This window comes from Astyanax mexicanus, chromosome 11 (assembly GCF_023375975.1).
Source record: "Astyanax mexicanus isolate ESR-SI-001 chromosome 11, AstMex3_surface, whole genome shotgun sequence".
NCBI classification, from domain to species: domain Eukaryota; kingdom Metazoa; phylum Chordata; class Actinopteri; order Characiformes; family Acestrorhamphidae; genus Astyanax; species Astyanax mexicanus.
In genome coordinates, this window is record NC_064418.1 from 30227070 (window position 1) to 30240154 (window position 13085).

A 13085-nucleotide genomic window follows, 5' to 3' on the forward strand; every position below is an offset into this window, starting at 1 on the left:
ACTTTTCTTAGTGTGTATGCGCTTTCTCAATATTTTGCAGCATGACATGTTCTGCTGAACCAAGTGCTTGTGCACAAAAAGAGGTGCATTTGACGTGCAGTGTGAGCCCCTATGTCCGCCGGACCATACAGTGTGCGCGTATGAATCGCCGACGTGCGGTGTGAGCCCCTATGTCCGCTGGACCGTACAGTATGTGCGTATGAATCGCAGATGTGCAGTGAGCTCTCCACAATGCACCTGATTAAAAATAAAAAAGCAAAGTGTCCACCTGACTTAATACATTTGCAACAGAAGGAAAAAGATGGTGGTGAAATACATTGGTCATTATTTAGGTATTGAGATTTGTTATTGATGGGAACACTTTGTAACACATATTGTGCGCCCTCGAGATCAAGATTGACCTAAATCAATTGCCAGCGAAACTCAACAGTGCAGTCTTTTAATGGACACTGGACTGTCTTCATTCAAGCTGTCAGGCTTTCTGCCAAAGAACACCTTTATCACGACAAGCATTCTTCAAGAGAGCCTCGTCATGTTGCTGTTATTTCCCCAGAGATCTCACAGTGTTATTTCCTTCAGCTTCACAGCTTCGGAAGCGTCTCAGAGTAACTGTGTTAGTGGAGTCGCACTACTATAAAAAATAATCTTCGCAAAGAAAACACAGTTAAGCTGTAAGAACTCTAAGACTGTAGTGCCAGCGAGATCGATTGGTTCTGGAGAAGAATATGTGGGTTAAAACAGTCATGTTGAACAGTAGCTACATCATTTGTACTGCGCTCTCTCTCAGGGCTTTCCTCTGGTTTGAATACACAGTTCTGGTTGTACGGATGCACTCCAGCATTATAACATCTCCCCTGGGTGTGCGTGTTTACTCAAGACGCGCTTCTCACTGTCCTTGGACTGGATACAAAGAGTGAAAAAGAAATTCACTGGTGTCCTCTGCTTTCCTGCGGGGATGGAAAATGAAAAATCGAGTTGTGTTGCGTGTAAAGGCGTTCCGCTCTTTAAAAAAAAGGCGATTTACTGAGCAGTGGGCCAGGTAATAACAGAGAAAGCAGAGAATAGTCTTTTTACATTACATTACATTTGGCAGACGCTTTTGTCCAAAGCGACTTACAATATTGAAGTGCAAATAATAGAAGAGGTTAAGTACAAAAATAATAGAAGTTAAAAATAAAGCATCTATAGATAGGGCCTTAAGGAGGTCAGAGGGAAATAATGGGATAGAGGAGTAGAGAAGAGGAAGAAGGAGATGAGGTTAGAATTAGTTAGTTTTTTAGAGGTGTTAGGAGAGTAAGTGCTCTTTGAAGAGCTCTGTCTTCAGGAGTTTCTTAAAGATAGCGAGAGATTCTCCTGATCTGGTAGTGGAAGGTAGTTTGTTCCACCATTGGGGAGCTCTGTATGAGAACAGTCTGGGTTGCTTTGTGTGAGTGTTTGGTAAAGCAAGGCGACGTTCATTGGAGGAGCACAGCGGCCGGGAGGTAGCGTAAGCCTTCAGGAGTGAGTGCAGGTAGGAAGGAGCCTGTCATCACCTTGTAGGCGATTGTAAGTGCTTTGAATTTGATGCGAGCAGCAACCGGTAGCCAGTGGAGCTCAATGAGCAGCGGAGTGACATGTGCCCGTTTTGGTTGGTTGAAGACCAAACGTGCTGCTGCATTCTGAATCATCTGTAGTGGTTTTACTACACAGGCCGGGAGGCCAGTTAGTACGGCATTGCAGTAGTCGAGGCGTGAGATTACCACAGCTTGTACCAGGAGTTGGGTGGCCTGTTGCGTCAGAAACTGTCGAATTTTTCCGAAGTTGTAAAGCGCAAAGCGGCAGGATTTTAGTTGGAGGTGATGTTCCTTCATCCATGCGGATATGTCTGAGAGACACTGTGATATTCGTGCAGAGATTGAGTGATCATCTGGTGAGAACGACAGGTATAGCTGAGTGTCGTCAGCAAAGCAGTGGTAGGAAAAACCATGTGAGCGGATAACCCGACCTAGAGAGGTGGTGTATATTGAGAAGAGAAGAGGTCCCAGTACCGAACCCTGGGGAACCCCAGTGGGTAACGAGTGGGCTGGGGACAGCCGTCCTTGCCATGACACCCTGAACGAGCGCCCAGTGAGGTACGATCTGAACCATGACAGCGCATTGTCTGAGATCCCCATTTGCCAATGCATTCTAGTCTTGGATTAGCTTGATAAAAACACTGAAAACCTCCACATTGATTGATTGTGATTTTCTTAAGTGACTTATTGCTGCATTTACAGGAAACATGACCTATAGTGACAAACACGTTACTGTAGGTGACTCATCTTCTAGTTGACTCACAGCAGAGAGCTGATTCAACACTGAAAGTCAAATCACCAAACCCAGTCTTACTGTAACTGAGCAAAAACTACATACATATTATGATTACCATGATATACACTATAATGATATACATAATAAGGATGCGTTAATTAATAGTAACTATAAACAAACTAGCTAACATACTAGATTTAGCAGCAAGCTAGCTAACATACTAACTTTAGCGGCGAGCTGGCTAACATAATAATTTTAGCTAACTAAAGCGAGCTAGCTAACGTTACCAGGGATAGAACTAAGGTTAGAGGAAAGCAAGCTAACATAAACGACGATCTATTAAATACTAAGGTTAGAAGCAAGTTAACTAATGTAAGCAGCAAGATAGCTAACATACTTATAACTTTAGCTAACTTAAAAGAGCTAGCTAATGTTACCAGGGATAGAACTAAGTTTAGCGGAGAGCTAGCTAACATTAGTGGCGAGTTAGTGAACATACTAATGACAGCGAAAAGTTAGCTAACGTTACTGGGGAGAGAACTAAAGAAATTTTGACTACATTTTTGGTATTAAACTTTCAGATGGTGCTTTTAATGCTGGTGGGAAAACAGTGGTCTTTTGTAAACATCTAATCCGTGGCGAGAACTAAGATTAACGGAGAGCTAGATAACATTAGTGGCGAGTTAGCTAACATATTAACTTAATAACATATAAGCTTATTTAACATATTAACAAGCTAGCTAACATAATAAATTTAGCAGCAACCTAGCTAACATACTAACTTTAGCTAGCTAATGCAAGCTAGCTAACATTACCAGGGATAGAACTAAAGCTAGCTAACATTAGCGACGAGTTAGCTAACGTACTCACGTTAGAAGCAAGCTAACTAACGTAAGCAGCAGGATAGCTAACATACTAACTTTAGCTAGCTTAAAAGAGCTAGCTAGTGTTACCAGGGATAGAACTAAGTTTAACGGAGAGCTAGCTAACATTAGCAGCAAGTAAAAAATGATGACTACATTTTTGTGTCTTAAATTATATTTATTGAGGTCTTAAAAAGCTTTAAATTTGACTTTTAAAATAGTTTTAAAAGAACCCTGAAGTACCTTTGTCCATATACGTTATTTGACTACTTAAGGAGAGTCAGTTACATCCTATCTCTTCTCCTCTCCCTCTCCCTCTTCATCTCCCCCTCCCTCTCTCTCTCTCTCTTCCTCTCTGACTCCTTCATGCTGGTGTAGTGGTGCACCTGCTCCTAGAATCTGAAGCGCTGCTCATTCCACACTATTATTTGGCACATTCAGAGTTTAAAAGCGGCTTCTTTAGCATTCAGCGCTGCTTAAATAGCGGCTTTTCGCTGTAATCCCAGTGAAGACCGCTCATATCTCCACAGCTCCAGATCAAAGAGCGTAATAACGCCGAGCAGAATGAATCCAAATGTCCGTGTGTGTTTCTCTTTAAGAGTGCGGGCTATGAGGTGACCTCACTTTGGCTCTCTCTTTCTCTGTGATTACCGTGCGTTTGATCTCCACCACGTCGGGTTGGAGATAATTCTCTTGACATAAGGTGGATGCCCTCAGGGTTGGTCAGCAGAGCTGTTTTGAAGCCCTGCTCTGCGGCAGCAGATTTTCAATAAAGATGTGATGGTGGGGAAATAGTCTGGCGGGACAGGCCCGATCGCCTGAGGGGAGGGAAGGTTTTGTTCTAGTGATTAAATTTCTTTAGAGGACAGTGTGTGATTTTTAATCAGGATGTCAGTCAGGAGTCGGATGGCTTTTAAGATAAGCACTTTTCTGTTTATTTTGGAGCAGACAAAGCTGAAAGTCATTTGCCTTGTCATTGTGCCAGGCCTTACTGCGTGGCAGGACCTGGCGCAGGCAGTCATCGGGCTAATTAACGCTCTGGCTCATCCTTTCAGTCTCAGCTCAGTCTTATTAAATTGAACTGTCGATGTAATTTACTTGAGACAAAAGGTGGGAAAGGTATCAATTAGGTTGTTTGTCATGTCGTGTCCTGAGTGTGACAGTTATCATTAGCTTTCACCTTTAATTCACACCACGCATGCCAGTCACTCCAACTGTGCAGTGAAAATACAGGGGTTGGACAATGAAACTGAAACACCTGTCATTTTAGTGTGAGTGGTTTCATGGCTATAAATTGGAGCAGCCTGGTGGCCAATCTTCATTAATTTCACATTATTGCACCAGTAAGAGCAGAGTGTGAAGGTTCAATTAGCAGGGTAAGAGCACAGTCCTGCTCAAAATATTGCAATGCACACAACATTATGGGTGACATACCAGAGTTCAAAAGAGGACAAATTGTTGGTGCACGTCTTGCCGGTGCATCTGTGACCAAGACAGCAAGTCTTTGTGATGTATCAAGAGCCACGGTATCCAGAGTAATGTCAGCATACCACCAAGAAGAACCAACCACATCCAACAGGATTAACTGTGGACGCAAGAAGAAGCTGTCTGAAAGGGATGTTCGGGTGCTAACCCGGATTGTATCCAAAAAAACATAAAACCACGGCTGCACAAATCACGGCAGAATTCAATGTGCACCTCAACTCTCCTGCTTCCACCAGAACTGTGGATCCAAACTGATCCAAATCTAGATTGTTTGCTCTGATTGTGTGATTTGAGCTTGTATGAAACCCAATCTTTTATTTATCAAATCAAGTCAAATCAAATATATTTATATAGCGCTTTTTACAACTGATGTGGTCACAAAGCAGCTTTACAGAAACGTGGTCACAGGACAAAATCAGGCAAAACATTGAACATAAAATATACAGAATACAAAAATCCCCAGTTAGCATGGAGGCAAGGAAAAACTCCCTCAGAGCTGGAGGAGGAAGAAACCTTGGGAAGTCTTTATACATAGGTTTCATATATTCAGGGGTATAGCAGCACCAGTAATGGAAGCAGTCAGAGAGTTCAGGGGAATTTTCACATAGATTTATAATGAGATTATTTCTCTTATTTCTTACATTTGTTGCAGCCATGCATTCTTTTTTTCACATGATGATACACACCCTTGCAGCTACTAGTCCACACCACACCACACCACCAAGAGCTGAAATACCATAGCAACTACTTGCAACCACTATCTTAACACCACCAAAATCACCTGATAACCACTTAGTAACACCAGAGGGCCAACTAGGGGGCTATAGCAAGACCAGTGCAACCAGTTTTGGTAAACATAGCAACCAATATCTATCAACCACCAATCAACACCACAGCATCAAACCTAAAATACCTTGGCAACCACCTAGGATGCTTTTCCACTGATATGGTGCCGGTGCTGGTGTCAAATTTCCAAACAGTTCCAAACCAAGCGGTTTTGTGCTTCTTCACCGCAAAATCACAGGTTCTCGACCAGAAAGGCAATGCAGTTCTGGCCCCACATTCTTGTTGGTCTGAAACCAGTGAACCTCTTACAACAAAAGGCGTTCAAAGCGTCCCCTGACTTCTGTTTCCAGTTTGTGGACGATGCCCACATTCATATACGTAGTGAGTGACTCCTTGGTTTTTAAAAGGTTCACAGGAACTGGCACCAGCCCTATGTGTTGGTGGAAAAGAGGTATTAGTTACCCTATAGAGGCTCATCTACCTACCATCTAAGCAGATAGGAGACCCTAGCAACCACCTAACAAAACCCTAGTGACCACATGGAATACAATTGTAGCTGCCTAGCATCCCCCCTGCATTCACTTACCAGTACCAAAAAAGGCACATTGGATTCCATCAAAACCACCAAGAAACGCCACCACAACCACCTGTAACACCAAAGTAACCATCAATTTAACCACATGGGACACCCTACATTTTTTTACACTAGTAAACACCTAATAGCAACAGCCTAGCAACTCCTGAGAAGTGTAAACCAGCTGCACAACCAGCTGCATTCCCTACACTTTACACAAATTACTATTTTTCATTCATCATAAAACCTTTTTAAGCAAAACACACGTTTGACAAGTTCAATCCTTTAAAAGGCACTGGGGCCGATATCCATACCAGGAGATTTCAGCCGTGTTACAACTTAATGAACTGCAACCCTAAAACCTGCTGTTTCCGTGTGCCGGTTGCCATGACACTGAACCTACCAGCCCTTCCAGTCTGAGCAAACAGCTCATATCTCACTGATACTCACTGATTTAGAAGCCAATAAAGCTTTTGTCTGGGGAGGTTTATATAGCTCTCATTGACAAAATTTTATTATCCCTTCTCCTTTATCACGCATTGTGTCACAGCTTTTGATTAATAATGCTTTACTGTGTTTTAATGTTTTAATAATGTTGTGTAAGGAAATTAAATGGCATAACCGGCTTTTAGTTTATTTGATTTCCTTTTTTTCTTCCATGGATTTTACTCCTATTCTGTGTATAAATGTCTGCGAACTGTTGGATTCTGGAGAAAAACAGGCTTATGCTGCAGTTCTGTTCATTCTGTGCTTTCTTCTGTTCTGTCATTAGATGTTTGACTGGATCAGCCACAACAAGGAGCTGTTCCTGCAGAGCCACACTGAGATCGGAGTGAGCTACCAGCATGCCGTAGACCTGCAGACGCAGCACAACCACTTCGCCATGAACTCTATGGTACAGCAGTCATATACAGAACAGAGAAAATGTTTATTTTTGTTGTTTCATCCCATTAATCTTAATTTGGCCCTGTTTAAATGAATAGAAGTGATTTATTATTTATTGTGTGTCAGGGAGTCTTTTTTCTGCCAGCTGTTCATGACTGTTTTACGTGTGTGAGTGTATATGAACTTGCAAATGCATGCGCATTTGTGTTTAGCAGCGTATGGAATGACCCAGTTTGCACTTGTGGTGGTGGAGCATACTCTCCTCTCTTCCTACCCTCTATTTGTGTCATAGTACAGTACATCTACAATATTGACCAGTCTGCTGTTAAACACTTCTTTAGTAAAGTCACTGGTTTTATATTTATGTAAAACTGACCAGAGGAAGCTCAGGAAATCACTATGGGCTTGCATTTAAAGTCATTCCAACATTGTGTAATTAAGTAGGATGCTAATTATTTCCAGAGTGTCCATTTAAAAGTTTCATAGACGGACACATATCTACCAGATCTACCATTGAAAAGAAAATAAATGAATCAATAAAATAGATAAAGTTAAAGTTTACTTGCTCAATTTTGCTGTATTATTGCAAAGATATCAGCAGGAAAATTGAGAAATATAAAATTTAACAAGCATACATGTTTGTCGATCATAGAGTTTTCTTTACATAACTTTCTAAAATGATTCTATATATTCAGAAATCATTCAAGTATCAAATAACCGTTTACTATAATAAATAGATCCCTTTTTGCTTTAGGATATAAAGTGGTATGAAACAGTTTGGGCACCCCTGATCATTTTCATGGTTTCCTTAATAAATCATTGTTTTTTTTTTCAAATCAGCAATTTCAGTTAAATACAGTATATCATATAGCAGACGAACACAGTGATATTTGAGAAGTGAAATGAAGTTTATAGTATTTACAGAAAGTGTGCAATAATTCTTTAAACAAGGCAATTAGGCACGTGCATAAATGTGGGAAAATTTACATGAATATTTAGTAGAGCCTCCTTTTTGTCTTCCAATAAATAGTGCTAAAGTTATATAAATCAATAAAACGACAAGGGTTCCCAAATCTATGCACCTGCCTAATTTGGGTTAAAGAATTAAACTTCATTTAACTTCTTAAATATCACTGTGTTTATCTGCTATATTATATATTCAAATAAAATGTCTGTTCAGAACAACCAATGATTTATAAAGGAAAATCATAAAAATATCATACCACTGTAGGTTTAACAGTATTAATTTATCTTCAAACCAAATTGTGTGTAAGTGTAAAAAAACAAATCAACCACAAGATATAGACAGAAACACAGTGTTCAGATATTCAGATATTATTATGGTGCAGAAGAAGCTTTTTTTACTTTTAACTGCAAAGTTATAGTAAATTAACACTATACCTGATCAAGTCCTTGACCTTCAAATTATCTCTTATACCTTTAGTACAACAGCTTTACTTTATTCTTAAATTCTACAAAAGCAAACAAATTACAGGAATGACAAAAGTTAATCTTCTTTATTTTTTTTTTTCCAAACAGCATCCATATGTGGCATCTCTATATTTTTAAGAATGTAGAAAACAAGCATACAACTTTTTTCCCTTATATTTAATGATGTTGCGCTGTTTTTTTTTTTTGCTTTTCCAGAATGCATATGTGAACATAAATCGGATTATGTCGGTGGCATCGCGGTTGTCGGAGGCAGGTCACTACGCGTCCCAGCAGATAAAACAGATCAGTGCTCAGCTGGATCAGGAGTGGAAGAGTTTTGCTGCCGCTCTTGATGAACGCAGCACCATTCTGGCCATGTCTGCTGTCTTCCACCAGAAATCAGAACAGGTGAAGCACATATTACTTTTTTGTCTGGAAGATTTAAACATCAACACCATGACTATCAACTACACAAACATTATGGGGCCAAATGGGGGTGCGGATATAATATGCCATTTAAATAGCTTTTTTTAATTTTTACCTCAATGCTTTTACCGCATATTCCGCTGAATGGGTGCCATTTCTGTCCCCAGGAAATTACATTTATAAATGTGCACACAAATCACATTTTTTGTCATAAATATCAATTATTTAAACATGCAGTCAACCATTTCTTTACAATAAAGACTTTCTTGAGAGGAAATTAAGGAAATAGGTGGAATTGCTTTTAAACATGCTTTTTAAATGTCACATGAGGTTTGTAACAATCTTCAGCTTGTAAAACCCTGTAAAAAACATTATGTAAAGCTGCCTGAGATTGACCAGTTTCATGTTTTGAATAGTTAAATAAATGTTTTATTAGATTCAGAGTTAAAAAAAAATATTTAAAAAAATAAGTTTAATTTGGAAGAAATACAACAAGCAAATGGCACCCATTTAATGGAATGGCCCATATATACTCCAATACTTATTACAGAGACTACAATGACGTATCCTAAAGTACGAAAAGTTTACTTTTAATGTGTTAAACTGCATAATGTTTATAACATTTAAAACTATGACCATAATGCCATGTAGTCTATTAAGGTAAAACATGCTGTCAATAGGCACTTAAGCAAGTATGACCTACAGTATGAGATCTTTATAGTCGAGCAGAGTGCCTCTTTATCTCTGTGCTGAATCTCTGTGTATCTGTACTGGTCTGTGCCCAGTTTCTCTCTGGTGTGGAGGCGTGGTGTAAGATGTGCAGTGAAGGAGGGCTTCCCTCAGAGATGCAGGATTTGGAGCTGGCCATCCACCACCACCAGACTCTATACGAGCAGGTCACACAGGCCTACACTGAGGTAAGCTGCTTATATTCACCTACATACAGAACGTGACAATATGTTAATGGTGATAATTAGGACTGTAATAATAGATTGTGACTCATAAAGCACATTCCCAGCCTCCCTCTAACCCACAGCATCACATTCAGTTCAATACCACGCGTCACATTCCCAACTGCAGGCTAGAGCTCGATTCTGCCAGCTCTGTTTAACATTATCCATCAAGCAATCCATAATTAATGTCAATATGTTCATCTGTTTGTGGTGTGTGCCTCTGTCAGTAATGTAGCTAAATATATATTAATCTAGCTAGTAATGGATGAATGTTTACTGTATACATGATTATGCCATATATAGGAAACTATATGTCAGCCTGCCTCTTCTGTTTGATGATTGACCAGCAGATAGGATTTATAGGTTCTTGACTATGTTTAATGCTTGGATAAGACAAGATTTCATATTTATTTTATTTGTGTATGAGTATTTTTGTCATTTTGTCTATTATTTCATGAAAAGTAACAATAATATCAGTTTTAGTGAATAGGATTTTTACATTTCGGACTCTTATTTTGTATGCAAAAGAGATTGTGGGCTTGCCATATCGATTACTTTCCAGAGTGCTTCCTTATTCCTAAATGACACAGATACTGGATCTGCTGCCATAACAAGCAGTGAATCTTAGTGAATAACAAACTAACTAATGAAGGCTGTAAAACAGAATGAGTTCAGAATTCAACAAGGGTCTCCTGAAGACTTTTACACACCAAAACTGAAACAGTTAGTTTAAAGAACATCTTTTTTGACCCCAGCTTGTTTGTTAATTTATAAAAACACAGACATCTGTTTTTTGCCTGTAGCACAGTTAAACCCGTGAAGGCGCTGCAGAGAAAGAAAAACATTTTTATTTAAAGGCTAGGAAATGTTTATACAATTTTTAAGCAGGACTGCGATGTTTCATTACTTCAAAGGAACACATTTCATTTAAAAAATGCTATTAATAAATAAAAAAAAAACATGGTTTATGGTTTTGGCTCTTTAAGTTTAATTTTAAAAATGGATTAAAATGTTTAATATGTGCAGAACATGTTTATAATGAGTTTGTTTAATAGGATTAAAGTCTATAATATTATTTTCTTATTAGCACTCAGAGGAAAAACTAATTTACATAATATTTTTTGGATATTTTGGACACAATAATTATTCCTTTTTTATTTTGTAATTTCTTGGCACATCTGAATTTTTTCCAGAAGTAGAAAAGAAAGAGAAGATTCTTCCGTCCGCAGTTTTGGTGTGAAATTACGTCAAATATGATTTTTTTTCTCTGCTTTTTGTTGTTCTTCCAATACAAACATAAACAGGAAATAAATATGTATATAACAAAACGTGTGTAATTGCAATCATTTTCTTGGAGAAATATTTAATTTTGTGGAAAAAAAATTAGAGGTGCCAATACTTTTTGTCATGACTGTACATATAATGTACATATAGTGTATAAATTATGGATATTGAATGATCATCACCCTACCTTATCCCTAATTTGTTGTCGAATGTATTGGAGAGGCATCATTTTAGAGAACACAGTTTCCACTCCTCCGCTGGAATCCCTTCCAGCATTAATTAGCTGGCTTTTTTGTGCCGTACTGCTGGGAAAATATATGTATGGCCTAAACAACATAATTCATACAGTCCAATAAAAAAAAAAACAGTGATCAAATGTTTTAGTTTCAGCTGTATTTATCTTTTTCACTCACATCTGGCTCTTTCTTGATTTTATTTTCATTTTAATTTGGAAAAGCAAGCATTTCTTTATTCTTTATTTTACTCCAGAGTGTTTGGGTACTGGGCTCCAGAGGATGTGGTTTGTTGTGTTTCATGTTTAAACAGATGAAACCTGCTGTGTAATATTTTCTTATGTAGATTTGAGTGGAACGTACAGCTCGTAGATTCAGCTATGCTCTGCTGCTCTGGAGCTGCTGCACGCATGTTTTCCAACTACTGCAGAATCAATGGTGACCTTTTCTGGTGATATATCTTGTTTAAAGATATGATCTGTGTGGAACCCACTGTAGGATATTAGTGACCGGGCTCTTGTAGGCACGGCCTTTTTTTTCCCAGTAAGAGCAAACTTTTCCTGAGAGAGCGATGAGAGGTTAGCATTTACAGTAATCTTTATATTCTAAAGGACACTTTATCCTTCTGTGCCTTATTTAGTGGCATCTGTAAAAAGAGCTCGGCAGTCTGTGAGAGTCTCCCACAAACCCAAAAAAGATTTAACGACGTTTGCCCTTATCGTGCTGAAGGAGAAAACAATCCTTCTAAAAATGCCACCCCTTTGCCATAGAAATGTGATTATGGGTTTAACAGAGTTGATTTATAGAGTGGAGTGGAGAGCAGCATTCAGAGGGAGCTTTAGGATGAATGATGAAAAAAGCATGAAAAGCATGAAACAGACATCATTTGGTTTCACACTGGCACGCGTGTTATCTTCATTACCACGGCAGATAAGATCAGAGCTGGAGAGTGTACATGATATGCTGCTGGATTCGGCTGGAGGCTCACTGGTAACTGTGTTATGCCAAGCTCAGACTTCACGACACTTTTGTCCCTCACAATGTTCACTGTCAGATTAAGCAGTTATCTTCGTTTTGCGTCGTTCTCGGGGGACTGGCAACACTACATGTTGGTCACCAACCAATCATCGTCCGCGTCCTCGCGTGAGTTCGTAGGTCATCGCGGGGGAGAAGCATAGAATCTGACAATCATTGCTACAGAAGCCCTTTGCGTGTTGGAAGAGCTTTTGTGCTCAGAAAAACTAAAAAAAAGGGGGGAAAAGCGACTGTGGGCTCATTTTCTGGGTGACCCAAATGGACTTTACATGCTTTTTGTACTCCAGAGAGAACTTAAGGTATATGGTAAAAATGTAGCTACTTAGGTTTCAGTGAATGTAAACAGAATATTTCATGGATGAAGTAGATTATTAGATGATTATTAGATTATTCTTCTGTTTCTCTGGTCCAGCAAACTGCAGGAGCACCACCCCGCTTCCTTTTCCCGTGTTTACATCTGTGTGCCACAAAACACTCTGGCTTCCTATTGGTCAGAATCAGGAAGCATGTAGAGGAGCATGTCAAACTAGGCGATAAAATACAAAAAAATTCTAACATGCTAGTCTTTCCATTGGATGCTCCAACAGCGTTGCTCACGTCAAATTACTGCTCTTTGACTGTGTCACACTACACGGACCTTTGTCGCTCGCGACACTGAAATCCGGATCTGACGCACGCAATGTGTCGGCGCCGACAAAATTGGGTCAAAATCGGGCTAAAATCGTGTAGTGTGATCCGGGTATTACCCCCTCACACTGTAGGCAGACTCTTTTAAAATGATAAAGTAACTGAATACAGACAGTTTTCTTCACTTCTGCATCTCAGTTTCTGTAATAGTAAA

At 39.3% G+C, this 13085-nt stretch overlaps 1 protein-coding gene across 2 annotated transcripts in view; it reads left to right on the forward strand.

The window, feature by feature from the left end:
• kalrna (kalirin RhoGEF kinase a) overlaps positions 1–13085 on the forward strand; it is a 320295-nt gene that overhangs the window by 149105 nt on the left and 158105 nt on the right. For both annotated transcript variants that reach the window (XM_007253494.4, XM_049485020.1), the window contains exons 6-8: positions 6770–6892; positions 8530–8721; positions 9525–9656. In XM_007253494.4, coding sequence (XP_007253556.3) covers positions 6770–6892; positions 8530–8721; positions 9525–9656 — 447 coding nt within the window. The remainder of the gene's footprint in view (positions 1–6769; positions 6893–8529; positions 8722–9524; positions 9657–13085) is intronic.